At 36.3% G+C, this 13678-nt stretch overlaps 1 protein-coding gene across 7 annotated transcripts in view; it reads right to left on the bottom strand.

Annotated features, from left to right (window-relative positions):
* The window catches only part of SH3GL1 (SH3 domain containing GRB2 like 1, endophilin A2), a 101824-nt gene that overhangs the window by 13073 nt on the left and 75073 nt on the right, over window positions 1-13678 (bottom strand). For all 7 annotated transcript variants that reach the window (XR_012488848.1, XR_012488843.1, XM_074308273.1 and 4 more), the window contains exons 2-4: window positions 4275-4343; window positions 4101-4173; window positions 2957-3100 (exon numbers count right to left, since the gene is read on the bottom strand). Coding sequence is in view for 5 of the 7 variants with exons in the window: in XM_074308273.1 (XP_074164374.1) it covers window positions 2957-3100; window positions 4101-4173; window positions 4275-4343 (286 nt within the window). In the remaining 2 variants the exon portion in view is untranslated. The remainder of the gene's footprint in view (window positions 1-2956; window positions 3101-4100; window positions 4174-4274; window positions 4344-13678) is intronic.

The following is a 13678-nucleotide window of genomic DNA, read 5'->3' on the forward strand; positions in this document are numbered from 1 at the left end:
CCATTCCATTCTCCAACGTATGGGATAGCTGGAAAAGGTATTGTAGGCCTGAGGTGAGGGGATATCTTTGTATAGCCAGGGACTATACTCACAGCAAATAAAGTAGCATTCTATACTGTAGAACTTTTCTTTAATGGACAGACTCTAAACAATGGATTTTCTAAAGGCAAGTCACAAATGAATATCAGTTTTCAAAACAAGTAAGCTAGTTTCAGAATTCAGAACCTCTGAATGTCACCACCTAGACAAGATTGAGCTCATGGTAGATTGTATGTGGACTAGAAATGGGGAGATGTGTTCTTATAAAACTTGATTTCCCTAGATGAAGGAAGATAATGTAAAAAAGCTGCTGCAAATTCCTCTGACCCACATTGTAAAATGATTTAACAGCTAAAATATGCATAATTTTGGCTAAAAGAAGATAGATACCATTTAAGAAAGTTCAACATTTTAATCCCTGTGCCCTCAGGTCCTAGGAAAACATTTTCTTCCAAAACAAAAACAGGTATTTCTTGGAAATTACCAGGCAAAAAATATTTCTTAACTATATTCAGCTCCAATCCTTTAGAAATTATCCTTGAGAAGGTGAAACCATGTCTTCCATAAAGCTCTCTAGACAAGGTGTACTTGGCTCAAGCATAGACGGTGCTGAGTGTAGAAGAAAGCCTTATGAGCTCTTTCTGCTGCCTCCATCTATATCTCCACATGCAGCCAATTGGCGGTCAGATCCAACTAAAGAAAGTACCTTTGACTGTAGCTCCTGATGAAAAACTCTTCAGGGTCCAAAATCAGCAAAGAGAGGAGTGATGTTTTTATATGAGAAGAGAAGCCAATAGTACTGAATAATACAAAGAATGGTGGCCTACAATCTAGATTACTGAACTCTGGCTCTACTTAGCCAGCCAAGTTATTAGGCTTCTCCAAAAAATAAATGTGTGGGGCAGCTAGGTGGCGCAGTGGATAGAGCACCAGCCCAGAATTTAGGAGGACCCGATTTCAAATGTGGTCTCAGACACTTAACACTTCCTAGCTGTGTGACCCTGGGCAAGTCACTTAACCCCAGCCTCAGGGAAAAAAAAAAAAAAAAAAATGTGGCCCTAAGACAGTGTGAGAACATTGGCTTTGGCTTTATAATCTAAACACAGAGCTTGGCTACTTACTATGTCACCTCAAGTATGTCACTTTCCTTTTCTAGACTTTGGTTTCCTCAATCTGCAAAATGTGACAGTTGGTGGGTTTTATGGTATAAGAGAATCAAAAAAATAGGATTCAACATTTTCATAGTAACAGCAAGATCATGTGTTGAACAAATGGGATGGACTTATCTCTTCTTAGCAATGCAACGATCCTAGACAATTTCAATAGACTTGGGATGGAAAATCCAGAGAGAGAACTATAGAGGACTAACTGTGAATTGAAACTACTATTTTTGCCATTTTTTTGTCTTTTCTTTTTCATGTTTTTTTTTTTTCTTTTTGGTCCAATTTTTCTTATACAACATGACTAATATGGAAATATGTCTAAAAGGATTATACTTGTATAATCTATATCAGATTGATTGCTGTCTTGGGGAAAGAAGTATGAGAAGGAGGGAGAAAAATTTGAAACATAAAATCTTTTTTTTTTTTTATTAATTATAGCTTTTTATTGACAGAATATATGCATGGGTAATTTTTTACAACATTGTCCCTTGCACTCACTTCTGTTCCAACTTTTCCCTTCCCTCCCTCTACCCCCTCCCCTAGATGGCAGTCGAGTCTCATACAGAAACATAAAATCTTACAAAAATGAATGTTGAAAACTATCTTTTATGTGTATTTGTTAAAATAAAATACTACTATGGAAATAAATAACTAAATAAATAAGGAAAAGAATAAAAAGAAAAAGAAAATCAGGGTTCAAGTACTGGCTCTGCCATCAACTACCTGTGTGACTTTGGTTAAGTGACTGAGGTCTTTCTGGGCCTCCATCTTCTCATCTGCTAAATGAGAGGGTTGAATGAGATGCGCTCTAAGTTTCTTTCTAATTTTATAATATAATGATGTAAAACTAGACAATTCCTTACACACCTTGCAAGTCTACATTTCTTTGAGATGACATTTGAACTGTTAGAATACATTATACTCTTCTGAAGCATAACAATTATCTCCCAAACACATACCTTTTCTCTCTGTCTTCTCCACTTACCAGCTCATTTTCACTTCTGTACTCCTTGTTCATATTGTTTCCAGGGTCTAGATTACTCTCCTTCTCCAACTTCACCTATTTAAAGCCCATCTATCCTTCAGGACCCAATCAAATTCTACCACCTTCTAAAAAGCATTCTGCTCATTTTTCCCCTTTTCTGAACTCCAGTAATGTCTGTCAGCATTATCATCCAACTTCACATATAACTTGTTCTGTAGTTATATTGTCTATGTCAATATTATTTTCCCAAACAGACTGAAACCTTGAAGGCAGGGAGACCCTCTTAACATCCAGCACAATTTTGAGCATACAATTTAAGGATGGGAATCAGGGGATCTAGCTTCCTTGCTTTCTGGCTCTGCCATTAACTTGCTATGACTACTTCTCTTCTCTAAACCTCAGTTCTCTTACCTGGGGAAAAAAAAAAAAAAAAGATATTTGTCCTATCCTTCAAGATCTAAGATTCTAAAATTATAGTAGCACTCAACAAATTCTTAACTGAAAGTCCTGAATGCTTTTTTGGAAAATTTTATCTTATGTAATTTATTTTTATATCACAGCTTCTGAATATAATTCTTTCCCATCCTTTATTCAGTAAACATACTGTATATAAAGATGAAAAAACAAAGAGGAGGAAAAAGCAAAAAGCAATTTAATAAAACTAATGAAAAAACATCACTTGCCTCTCCATTTATGCAATATTTCACATCCATACTTCATGTCATGCTAACCTTTAAGACAATAGATGATACCCACTTTTGGTACTTACCAAAGTTGGACTCATCTCCTAGCTCCTTTCCATAGCGAATCATGCACTCGCCTAAGAGCCCTTCAGACTGTGGATAGCCAGGATTCTTCACCTGCCCTCTTATCTTTGACACAGTGTTGAGCATTGTCAGTTTGGCTCGGGAGGCTGCAAAGGGGAAGTCCAGCCACATGGAGATTTGAGTTGGACTCTTTGGAAGTGGGACCAGAAAGCTGCCAGCACCTCCCCACTGCCCTACCCTTTTTCCAGTTATCCCCAATTCTTCATGACCCCATTTGAGGTTTTCTTGGCAAAGAGGGGTGTGCCATTTCCTTCTCCAAATTATACAGATGAGAGAATAGAGGCAAACAGGGTTTGACACTAGTCTAAGGCAACATAGTTAGCAAATGTCTGAGGCTAGATTTGAACTCAGGAAGATGACTCTTCCTGACTGCAGAACTGACACTATCCATTGTGCTACCATTCATGAATAACTAGGCTTAGGCTAAGATACTCAACGGTTCTGGCCACCACCTCTGCCACTCTCACTTTCTTACCTACCATTTATTTTAATAGTCTTTCACAGTCAAGAAAATCTATTATTTGATTTGCTTGCAAATTACCCTGCTCATAAACCTTCTCCACCCCCACCCCACCCCCCAAAAAACTGAATGGCATGCAATTTGACCTGATTAGCAAGGCTCAAATGGAATTTTCTCTTCCCTATTCCAGACATCGCCTTTCTGTTGCTCATAAAACAAGCAACTCTATGGAGAACTAGTAGTAGATAGGAAAAGTATTTAGGCTTCAAGAATGGGTTACCAATCTATTCTGGCATCTGTTGTCATACAACTTCTCAGACTATTCCAGTGCCTTCTGGGAATTCTCAGAATGAGAATTCAACAGAAGTCATATGTGTCTTTCTTTTCAGGGCTAAAAGAGTATTTGGGAACCATTGTTAAATTGGGGAAAACCTTACTGGGGAACAGGCCAAAATATGATCTTGGAATTTAAAATGAGGGTTTTAAACAACTTCCCACTTGTAAACTTTCATCTGTTTCAAGGAGAAGTTGGAAAAGCCCACATCTTAGCACCAAAAGCAAATATTGGATCTGAGAACTAAGGGAATCTATGCCAGATTCTTTTATGAATAACTATGGTCTTATACCTGGGTTGGGCTGAAGGTACTCAATGGTTCTGGCCAACACCTCTGCCACAGCCTTGCTGGTAACATCCACTTTCTATAAAGAAAATAAATATATGAATGCTTAAATCCACCTCCATGACAAATTATTAGGGGACAACAATCTCCCAGCATAGTTCTTCCCTCTGTTTCCTTTACCTTCTCCATTTCTTTGAAGTCATCATCAAGCTTGGTCCCTTCAGCTCCTCCAACCTTTTCACTGACCAGCTGGAGGGAGGGAAAGAATGAAAAAGAATAGTTAGCAATTAGAACCATGAATATCTTGAAGAAAATGTTGGTAAAAAATCAAATGGAAAAACTAGTGTGGCCTCATATATTCCCTACTACAATCTTCAGGTCAGCTCAACTTGAAGTGAAAGAAAAGGAGCTCAACAACTTTGGATAAGTTAGCATATGAAGTAAATCCAACAGCACCTTGTAGAGACAGAAGAGATCAAAGGTAAAGCCAAAGACTACGAGATCTTGGAGGGCCGATTACTTTTTCCTGACACTGAAACCGTACATAATGCAATTTAGCTTGGTGTAGTTGCCCACGTGAAGGGGATCAAGGATAATGAGATCCTGTTGCATCAGTTAAAGTAGGGCACTGCCACACAAATCAGGAAAAGAATAAATATCACTTAAAACAAAGGTGAAACAAATATTGTCCTGAGAGGTCAGGCTTCCATATGGGCCTTAACTCCACTGGTGACAATATTAAAGAGCTTATGAGATGAAGGCAGGATTAAATACTACAGAACTAAAGAAAATTTCCAGTCATTAAAAATACTAGAAGTTTTCAGCCTTTTTGAATCAAGGAATATTTCTCAAAATATCTATAGTCACCACACACACATATTTAATAAAAACGATTGAGGAATGTATATAGAAGATGGTGGTGATGGTGGATATAATTTGGAAACCAAAGAAAAAAGAATTCAGGAAAAAAAAGAGTTTTCACATAAAACTTAAAATAAAAATTATAAAATGAGAAAAGTGGACTAGATGATTTTAAGAGCACTTTAAATTGCTTTGTGGATATTTTTAGGTGGAGTAAGTTAAGTTTTAGGTGTTATTTCTGCAATTGTCAATTTTTAAATATTAAAGGATTTACGAACTGAAGACATCTTAAAAGAGTCCCCCTTTATAACAACTTCTCTGCCTGTTCTAGAGAACATGCTTAAGACAATCTAAAGTCATTTGGGAACAACTGCTTGAAAAGTGTGAGGCAATCATTTGCAGACTATTTAATTTGAGGGTGTTAAAGGTGAGATGTCCTAGAAAAAGAAAGGGTATCCCTCTTTACCTACCAATTAACTATGTCTCTGAGTGTGTTAGCAGTGGAATCAACAAACAACAAACCTTTTGCCTATGTTATATCTTTAATGACTGGCTATTTCACCAGAGTTGTAAAGAAACTTTTATAAATCTCATTGCCCTATAGAAAATGAGTTGCCATGTATTCTGGTTCTATGCAAGGAAAACATGGAAGGTTCAGAAATACAAAAGACAGGCTTGGTTCTCACTGTTTATAAGCTGGCTAAAGACACAGCATGATATATTAATAACAAATATTTAAATGTTTTAAATATTTAATTTAGCATTTAAATAATGTCTTTTTGCAAATCCCTTTAAGTACATTCCCTCATTAAGTACATTCCTAATAATAGCACTCTGAGGTAGGTGCTATCATTATACTTTCTTTTACAGAGAGTAAGGAATGCTAAAAGGAGGTAACTTAATTTAGGCTAATGAGATTCTACCAGGAAGGATTTAAACTAAGGTGTTTCCGACTCAATCTATAGGTTAGTGAAACCATACTGTACTCAGGTGATCAGACAATGCTTCTCTGAAGGTCAGATGAGTAATCTCTTAAAAGGATGGGCAAGAATTAGGCAGAAAGGAGGAGAGGTGGTGAGCAAAAACATAAGAGAAGCAGAAGCAGGAAAGATGAATAGGAAACCTCAGTTAGGGCTACCAGTTATCCTGAATTTCCTATCAGGCTTCTGTGAATCAAGAGATTATGCCTTAAGAATGTTTGTGACAGCTCTCTTTGTGGTGGCCAGAAACTGGAAAATATGTGGATGCCCATCAATTGGAGATTGACTGAATAAATTGTGGAATATGAATATTACGGAATATTATTGTTCTGTAAGAAATGACCAGCAGGATGATTTCAGAAAGGCCTGGAGAGACTTACATGAACTGATGCTGAGTGAAATGAGCAGAACCAGGAGATCATTATAAACTTCAACAACAATACTATATAATGATCACTTCTGATGGATGTGGCCATTTTCAACAATGAGATGAACCAAATCAACTCCAATAAAGCAGTAATGAACTGAACCAGCTACACCCAGCAAAAGAACTCTGGGAGATGACTATGAACCACTACATAGAATTCCCAATCCCTCTATTTTTGTCCTCCTGCATTTTGGATTTCCTTCACAGGCTAATTGTACACTATTTCAAAGTCTGGTTCTTTTTGTACAGCAAAACAACTATTTGGTCATGTATACATAAATTGTATTTAATTTATACTCGAACATATTTAACGTATTGGTCAACCTGCCATCTGGGGGTGGGGGGAAGGAGGGGAAAAATTAGAACAAAAGGTATGGCAATTGTTAATGTTGTAAAATTATCCATGCATATATGTGGTAAATAAAAACTATTAATCTTCCTTTGCAACAACAACAACAACAACAAAAAAAAAAAATCAGTTCTGCACACATATATTGTACCTAGGATATAGAATGCCTACCATCTAGGGGAGGGGGTGGAGGAAAGAGGAGAAAATTCAGAACAGAAGGGCGTACAAGGGATAATGTTGTAAAAAAATTACCTATGCATGTGTACTGTCAAAAAATGTTATAATTATAGAATTAATTTTAATAAATAAAAAAATAAAAATAAAAACTATTAAAAAAAAGAGAGAGAGATTATGCCTTGAAATCAGCAACAATTTTGCTTTGCTTTTGTCTTTCTATTTCCACTGTGCCTAATACAAGATGGGCCTCTGAATTATCATCTTCACTTTAAGAGGAAATACCAAAGATCAGAAGTAAAATGATCAACAGATATAACAAAGATAATGGACACCAAGATGCTTTTTTACCCCTGAGATGTATTACTCCGTAATGAACGTCTGCTAGCTGTCTGACTCTAAGCACCCTCCAGAAAAACATTAACCACAGTGAGGAAATGCAGTTATGCTAGCTTGATGTTCTCCCCAGGTTCATGGAAACCTCAAAGAAATAGGGTCAAAGGCAAAGAGAAAAGGGAAGTGATCCTTTTTAAAATTACTGCTTTCTGTCAAAAAAAAAAAATTGAATTTATGAGGATTCTTTTTGTAGAGAACCTAGGCAGACTGGAATTTCCCTTTGATTTAACTCTGTAGTTTCATTTCTTTTGGCAAGGATAATACAGGAATTCCTAAGCAGACTAGCCGGAAAGTCATTTAGCACCTGAAAGGCAGTAGGAATCTTTTGACATTGGGAGAATGCCTGAAACAGACACTGCTCAAAAGTCCTTGTCTTCCAAAGATAGAGACCTTGTCTCAGTGTTAGTGGGGTGAAACAAGGGCTGACAGGATGGGGTCATTTCATTTCCTTTTCTGAAGATTTCACTGAATGGTAAGTATGCTGGTAACCTCCTCCCCCCCCCCCCAATGTAGGTATAAAGGAAAAAGTACTGAATTTGGAGTCTGAAGTCCAAAATCTGGATGTCAACTTTGCCTTTCACAAACCATGTAACCAGGCTACGTTAGCAGCTCAGTTTGCTTTCTTTATGAAATGAAAGCTTCCCTAAATAATGTTTACCTAAATAATAGCTCTAAACTCCAGAATCTTATGACATGCATTCTGCACCTCTGTTTACATATTTTCTAAGGGTCATCAGATTTCTCCAAATCACAGACCCAGAGTAGGGCTCTAATTATTAACAGAATAAGATGGATTTTTCTTTGCCAAATCTTATATAACTCTCATCACCACCTGATTTGACCCATACATCAAATCACATAAGGAAGTAATAATAATCGCCGTCAAGATTCATCCAGGATAAAAGGTATAGCATCACAAAGGTAAATCGAATGACTAAGTACAAAATTATTATCCTACAGACCCGTGATTAAGTGACACACTAGAAAACATTCTCTTATGCTCCCAAATAATCTAAACAGAGGAATACAGCTGTAGGCCTAGTGTGGAGCCTAGCTCCACATGAGTCATCAGTAGGCAGAATAATGGCAGCCATTGTGAAATGAACTGAAATGTTATCTGATAAAATATCAGCCACCCACCTCTCCCCACAACCCAGGAATAAAGGCTGAAGCAGATTCTAAGTGGAAAATCCATGAAGGATAGTCATTTATTTGAGAATCCTAAAATATGCAGCCCTACTGAAAGGTTCCTAGAAATCACATTATTCAATAATTTAATCTTATAGATGAAGAAAATAAGGCCCAAGATTTCCCAATCTGCCCTATAACTTATTCTTTGGTAATAGCAGCACTTGTGGTACTTTGTAGCCTATAAGTCTAACTTAGCACTAGAGCTCTGCCACAATTTGAAGCCTGCCACAATTTGGCTTTATTATTATTCCGTAATATTCCTCTTTCTACACTCTCCATTATTGTCAAATAAAACTATTTGCTATTGCCCAAATATGATATGCAATCTCTTGCCTCCACTGATTCTTAAAAGGTACCTTCTTATATATTTTAAATAGACTTTTTTCTTCAAGTTCAGATGCTACTGCATATGTGTATTCTTCCTTGATCCCAAATTTAAGTCTGAGGACAGTATCTGGGGACATTAAAATGTTACTGCAGACAATTTCTAATTCACTTCCTTCTAGAAACTAACAAATTTTCTTAAAGAAGCTACTCATTTTAGCTAAACTACTTCTGCTAAGGGAGACCATAATACTTCCCACTTTGCAACCTCAAGGCTATATAACCTTAGTTTCCTCACTTTTCTTCATCCCTATAATAGATTGATGGTTGAGTCACTACAAATTTATATTATTAATCTTCACTGGGTTATCTCAACAAGGCTACCTCTTAACTAATCTATTCACTTTACCAAGGGTATCCTAAACATTCTCTTCTTTTTTCAAGTTTCCCACAATACCTACCCTTCTCAGCTGGGGACCTTGACTATACTTTATGAGAAAATTGAGGTCATTCTTTCTTCTCATCTTAAAAACCAGTGACATCATTTTCCACCAACTTTTCCTTTGTTCCAGTTTCTCATGGTATACTTCTATTTGCCTATGTCAAACCCTCTACAAGTGCCTTTGATCCCACACCTTTCTGGCTTTCTCCAATAAACTGTACCTCTCATTATCCCACCTGCCTAATTTTTAAAGTAATTTTCTACTTCCTTCTTGGTTGCCTGAAAGGGCTATCCAACTTCATATTCCCCCGTCCCCTTTAAAAAACATATTAAAACATATTTGTATTGTTATGCAAGAAAAAAATTAGACCAAAAGGGAAAAAAAATACAAGAAAAAACAAACAAAAGTGAAAATACTATGCTTCAATCCACATTCAGTCTTCATGACTGAATGAGATGGCATTTTCCATACCAAGAATATTGGAATTTACTTGAATCACCACATTGTTGAGAAGAGCCAAGTCCATGCTCCATCTCTCATCTCCCTCCACGCTATCTCCTATGGTTGGAATGTACTCCCTTCTGACTCTAGCTTCATTTTAACCTAAGCTGCCTTACAGTAGGGATTGATTCTTTGTATTTTTATCACCAGTGCCTAGCTCAGTGCCTGGTGCATAGTACTGAATAAATGTCTGTTAAACTCTCCCTTTCCAGATATAATTTTATATTAATTTGTTTATGCACATGTCATAGTTTCCCTAATAGCCCCTTGATTACAGGGATTGCTATTTTTCCATCCTTCTATTCCCCAGTGCCTATTAGTGTCTAGCATAAAGCACCTGGCCTGAAGTCAGGAACATCTATAATTTCAAATCTGCCTTTAAATACGACTAGGTGTGGGGGCAAGTCACTTAACCCTGGTTCCTTCAGTTTTATCATTTGTAAAATGAGCTGAACAAGGAAATAGCAACTCATTCCAATATCTTAGTACAGAAAACCTCAAATAGAGTCATGAAAAGTCAGACATGACTGAAAAAAAAAAATCAACAGTTAGTATCTTGTATATAGTTAAGTGCTTGCATGTTTGTTGAAGTGAATTTTGATCATTATTGTTCCTGAATGAAAGGTACCACTAATTACTAAAGGAAGGAACATAACATTTTCTCCAATCTAATTCAATAAATACTTGTATAAAAATCTATGTACAAGGTACTGATTTAGATATTCTCTAATAGAGAATTCCAATTTAGGAAGGAAAGATAGCCATGGTAACTCAGTGACCAGAGACTTAGAAGTAAATGAGCACTGATATTAAAAGAATCACTTTTGAGAGGGACCTCAGGCATTGGTAGGGCCCAAAGCATAACTGAGAAGGGAATAGGAATCTCCCCTATGTAAATTTGTCAATCAATAAACCATTGGCCTAGATCTAATATGTCAGGCTAGCATTTGAATAACATTTAAATTGAAAATTTTAATTAGATTCTTTTTTTTTTAAAGCATTTAAACTTTTTATTTTCTTTCAACTTTTTTTTTTTTTGTTAATAGTTTTTATTTACCAGATATATGCATGGGTAATTTTACAACATTAACAATTGCCAAACCTTTTGTTCTAATTTTTCCTCTCCCCCCGCCCAGATGGCAGGCTGACCAATACATGTTAAAAGTATAAATTAAATATAATATATGTATAACATGTCCAAACAATTGTTTTGCTGTATAAAAAGAATTGGACTTTGAAATAGTGTACAATTAGCCTGTGAAGGAAATCAATAGATTTTCTTACCAGGAAACTCTTAATGAATCCAAAAAGGGCTCTTGGCCTATAGGAAAATTATCTTCCTTAATTATGGAGTCTCACATAATGGATTTATGATTTTTTAAAAGTACTATTCAGACTGTCTTCAGAGAGAGAATTTCAAGTATACAAAGTCTGGATCTTTCAAAAATGTTATTTCTGTATCTTAAAGAAGGGTTCAAAATAAAGAGTAACTTTTACCAGAAGTCTGGAGTGATGTAAGAGAAAGAAATGGGAGAGAAGGAAAAAAATACATGTGAATCAGCTTACTCTCAGAGAAATGGTAATTCCACCCATTTTTAAACTACAAGCTGCTCTAGATGAAGTAGAAAAATGTAGCTGAGGTAAGGCACCAAGACGGAATTGATAGGAAGGACAGAGGAAATCAGAAAATTGGGGGAAAATAGAAAACAGATTAGCCTGACAATTCCCAAGATCATTATCATAACAAGAAGTCAACCAAAATGACAAGGCAGATGAAAGTCTACTTAAAGAAAAATAAATGAAACATCCTTATCAGTGGGAATACAGATGAAGGGAGCACATATCTATGAAATATTATAGAATTATAGGGGATTGATGATAATAATCCCTCTTCTGACCTTTCCTTTCAGTCAAGAAAACTATCAAGGAAGCTATCCTTCCACATTCACAACCACACTGTTAGCTCCACCCCTTTATTTCCCTTCACTTGACACATCTAATTAGTTGCTTAAATCTTATCATTTCTTCCTCCACATTCATCCCCAATCACCACCTCATCTTGATGGACTATAGGAAAAAAACTTTCTAATTTGTCTCCCTGCCTCATAAATCTTTCCCCATACAATCCATCCTCCACACAGTTGCCAAAGTTATATTCCTAAATGTACATCCTTCTTACTCAAGACTCTAAACCAAGAAAACAAGCAATTTACTAAGTGCTTATTTGTTTTAGGCACTGTGCTAAGTACTTTACGTATATTTTCTCACTGGATCCTCACAAAATTCTTTGAGGTTGGTGTTATGATACTCACTTCATAGTTGAAGAAAATAAGAAAACTTGAGAAAATGTAAGTGCTTAGTAAGTTTAATTTAATCATTTGCATTAATATACTGCACACATTATTTATGTAACAATACATAACAATCGATAGATGACCATTAGAGTCAAAAGACTTGGGTTTAATACTTTCTCTCACATTTACTCATGACTGAGAAAGTCCTTTAACCTTCCTGAGCTTCCCAGTTTTCACATACATTAATTGGGGTAATAATCTGTGTAGCAGTCACAGCACACAATGAGATAAGGCATAAATAAAGCATTTTGAAAATTTTAATGTACTCTAAAAATGGCAATAATTATAGTAAGGTGTGTACACCCATTGTATGTGGATACTAGACTGTGAGCTTAATGTGAGTAAGGATATTTGTTTTCTCCAATGTCCCACTCTGAATAGTACATGCTTAATAAATATTGAACTAAATTCCTATAATATGTTCTGTCTGTAGGTGAACATAATTAAAAATTAATCTACATTCCTTTGTATTATTAATTTTTCATAATATAGCCTATTTCCTTTACCGGATTCTAGGTAAGGAATTTATATAATAACCTTCTGTAAGAAGTACAATCCAAAACTGCCTACCATGTTGCTGCTCAGTAAATATTTGTTAGTTAATAGAATCGAGAATGCATAAGACCTTTCTAGCTCAAACAAGTTTTCATTTCAGTTCTTTTAAGGAGAGGCTAGAAGGCATGTATTCCCCTTCTATGTATAAAGGCAGGGCAAGTAAAAATGAGCACTGATACTAAAGTTACTCAGACTTGTCAAGAAAAAGGAGCTTTCCAAATCACTATTGATCACAGAAATGCAATTAAGACCAATCTGAGATACCAATACACACCTCTAAGATTGGCTAAGATGACAGGAAAAGATAATGATGAATGTTGGAGGGGATGTGGGAAAACTGCTGATGGAGTTGTGAATACATCCAGCCATTCTGGAGAGCGATTTGGAACTATGTTCAAAAAGTTATCAAACTGTGCTTTGATCCAGCAGTGTTACTACTGGGCTTATCCCAAAGAGATCTTAAAGGAGGAAAAGGGACTCATACGTGCAAAAATGTTTGTGGCAGCCCTCTTTGTAGTGGCAAGAAACTGGAAATTGAGTGGATGCCCATCAGTTGGAGAATAGCTGAATAAATTATGGTATATGAATGTTATGGAATATTATTGCTCTGTAAGAAATGACCAGCAGGATGAATACAGAGAGGTTTGGAGAGACTTACATGAACTGATGCTGAGTGAAATGAGCAAAACCAGGAGATTATTATGACAATCAATAATGGCATGATTCAAATCAGTTCCACTTGTGAGGTGATGAAGAGAACTATTAGGATTACAAGGTGAGAACTCAGGTTGTCTGGGCAATTCTCTAGTTCAGAATTCACACCTTTAGTTCCAGCCTTTAGGGGAAGTTTACACCTTTGAACTTCTGAGCTAGAACACGAGTGACCTCACCCAGCTCGGACACAGAAAGGATTGACAGACTGATAGCTCTTTCTCAATTCTGTGGGTGGTGGTGCATGGCCGTTCTTAGTTGGTGGAGCGATTTGTCTGGTTAATTATGATAACGAACAAGACTCTGGCATGCTAACTA

This window comes from Sminthopsis crassicaudata, chromosome 1 (assembly GCF_048593235.1).
Source record: "Sminthopsis crassicaudata isolate SCR6 chromosome 1, ASM4859323v1, whole genome shotgun sequence".
Taxonomy (NCBI): Eukaryota; Metazoa; Chordata; class Mammalia; order Dasyuromorphia; family Dasyuridae; genus Sminthopsis; species Sminthopsis crassicaudata.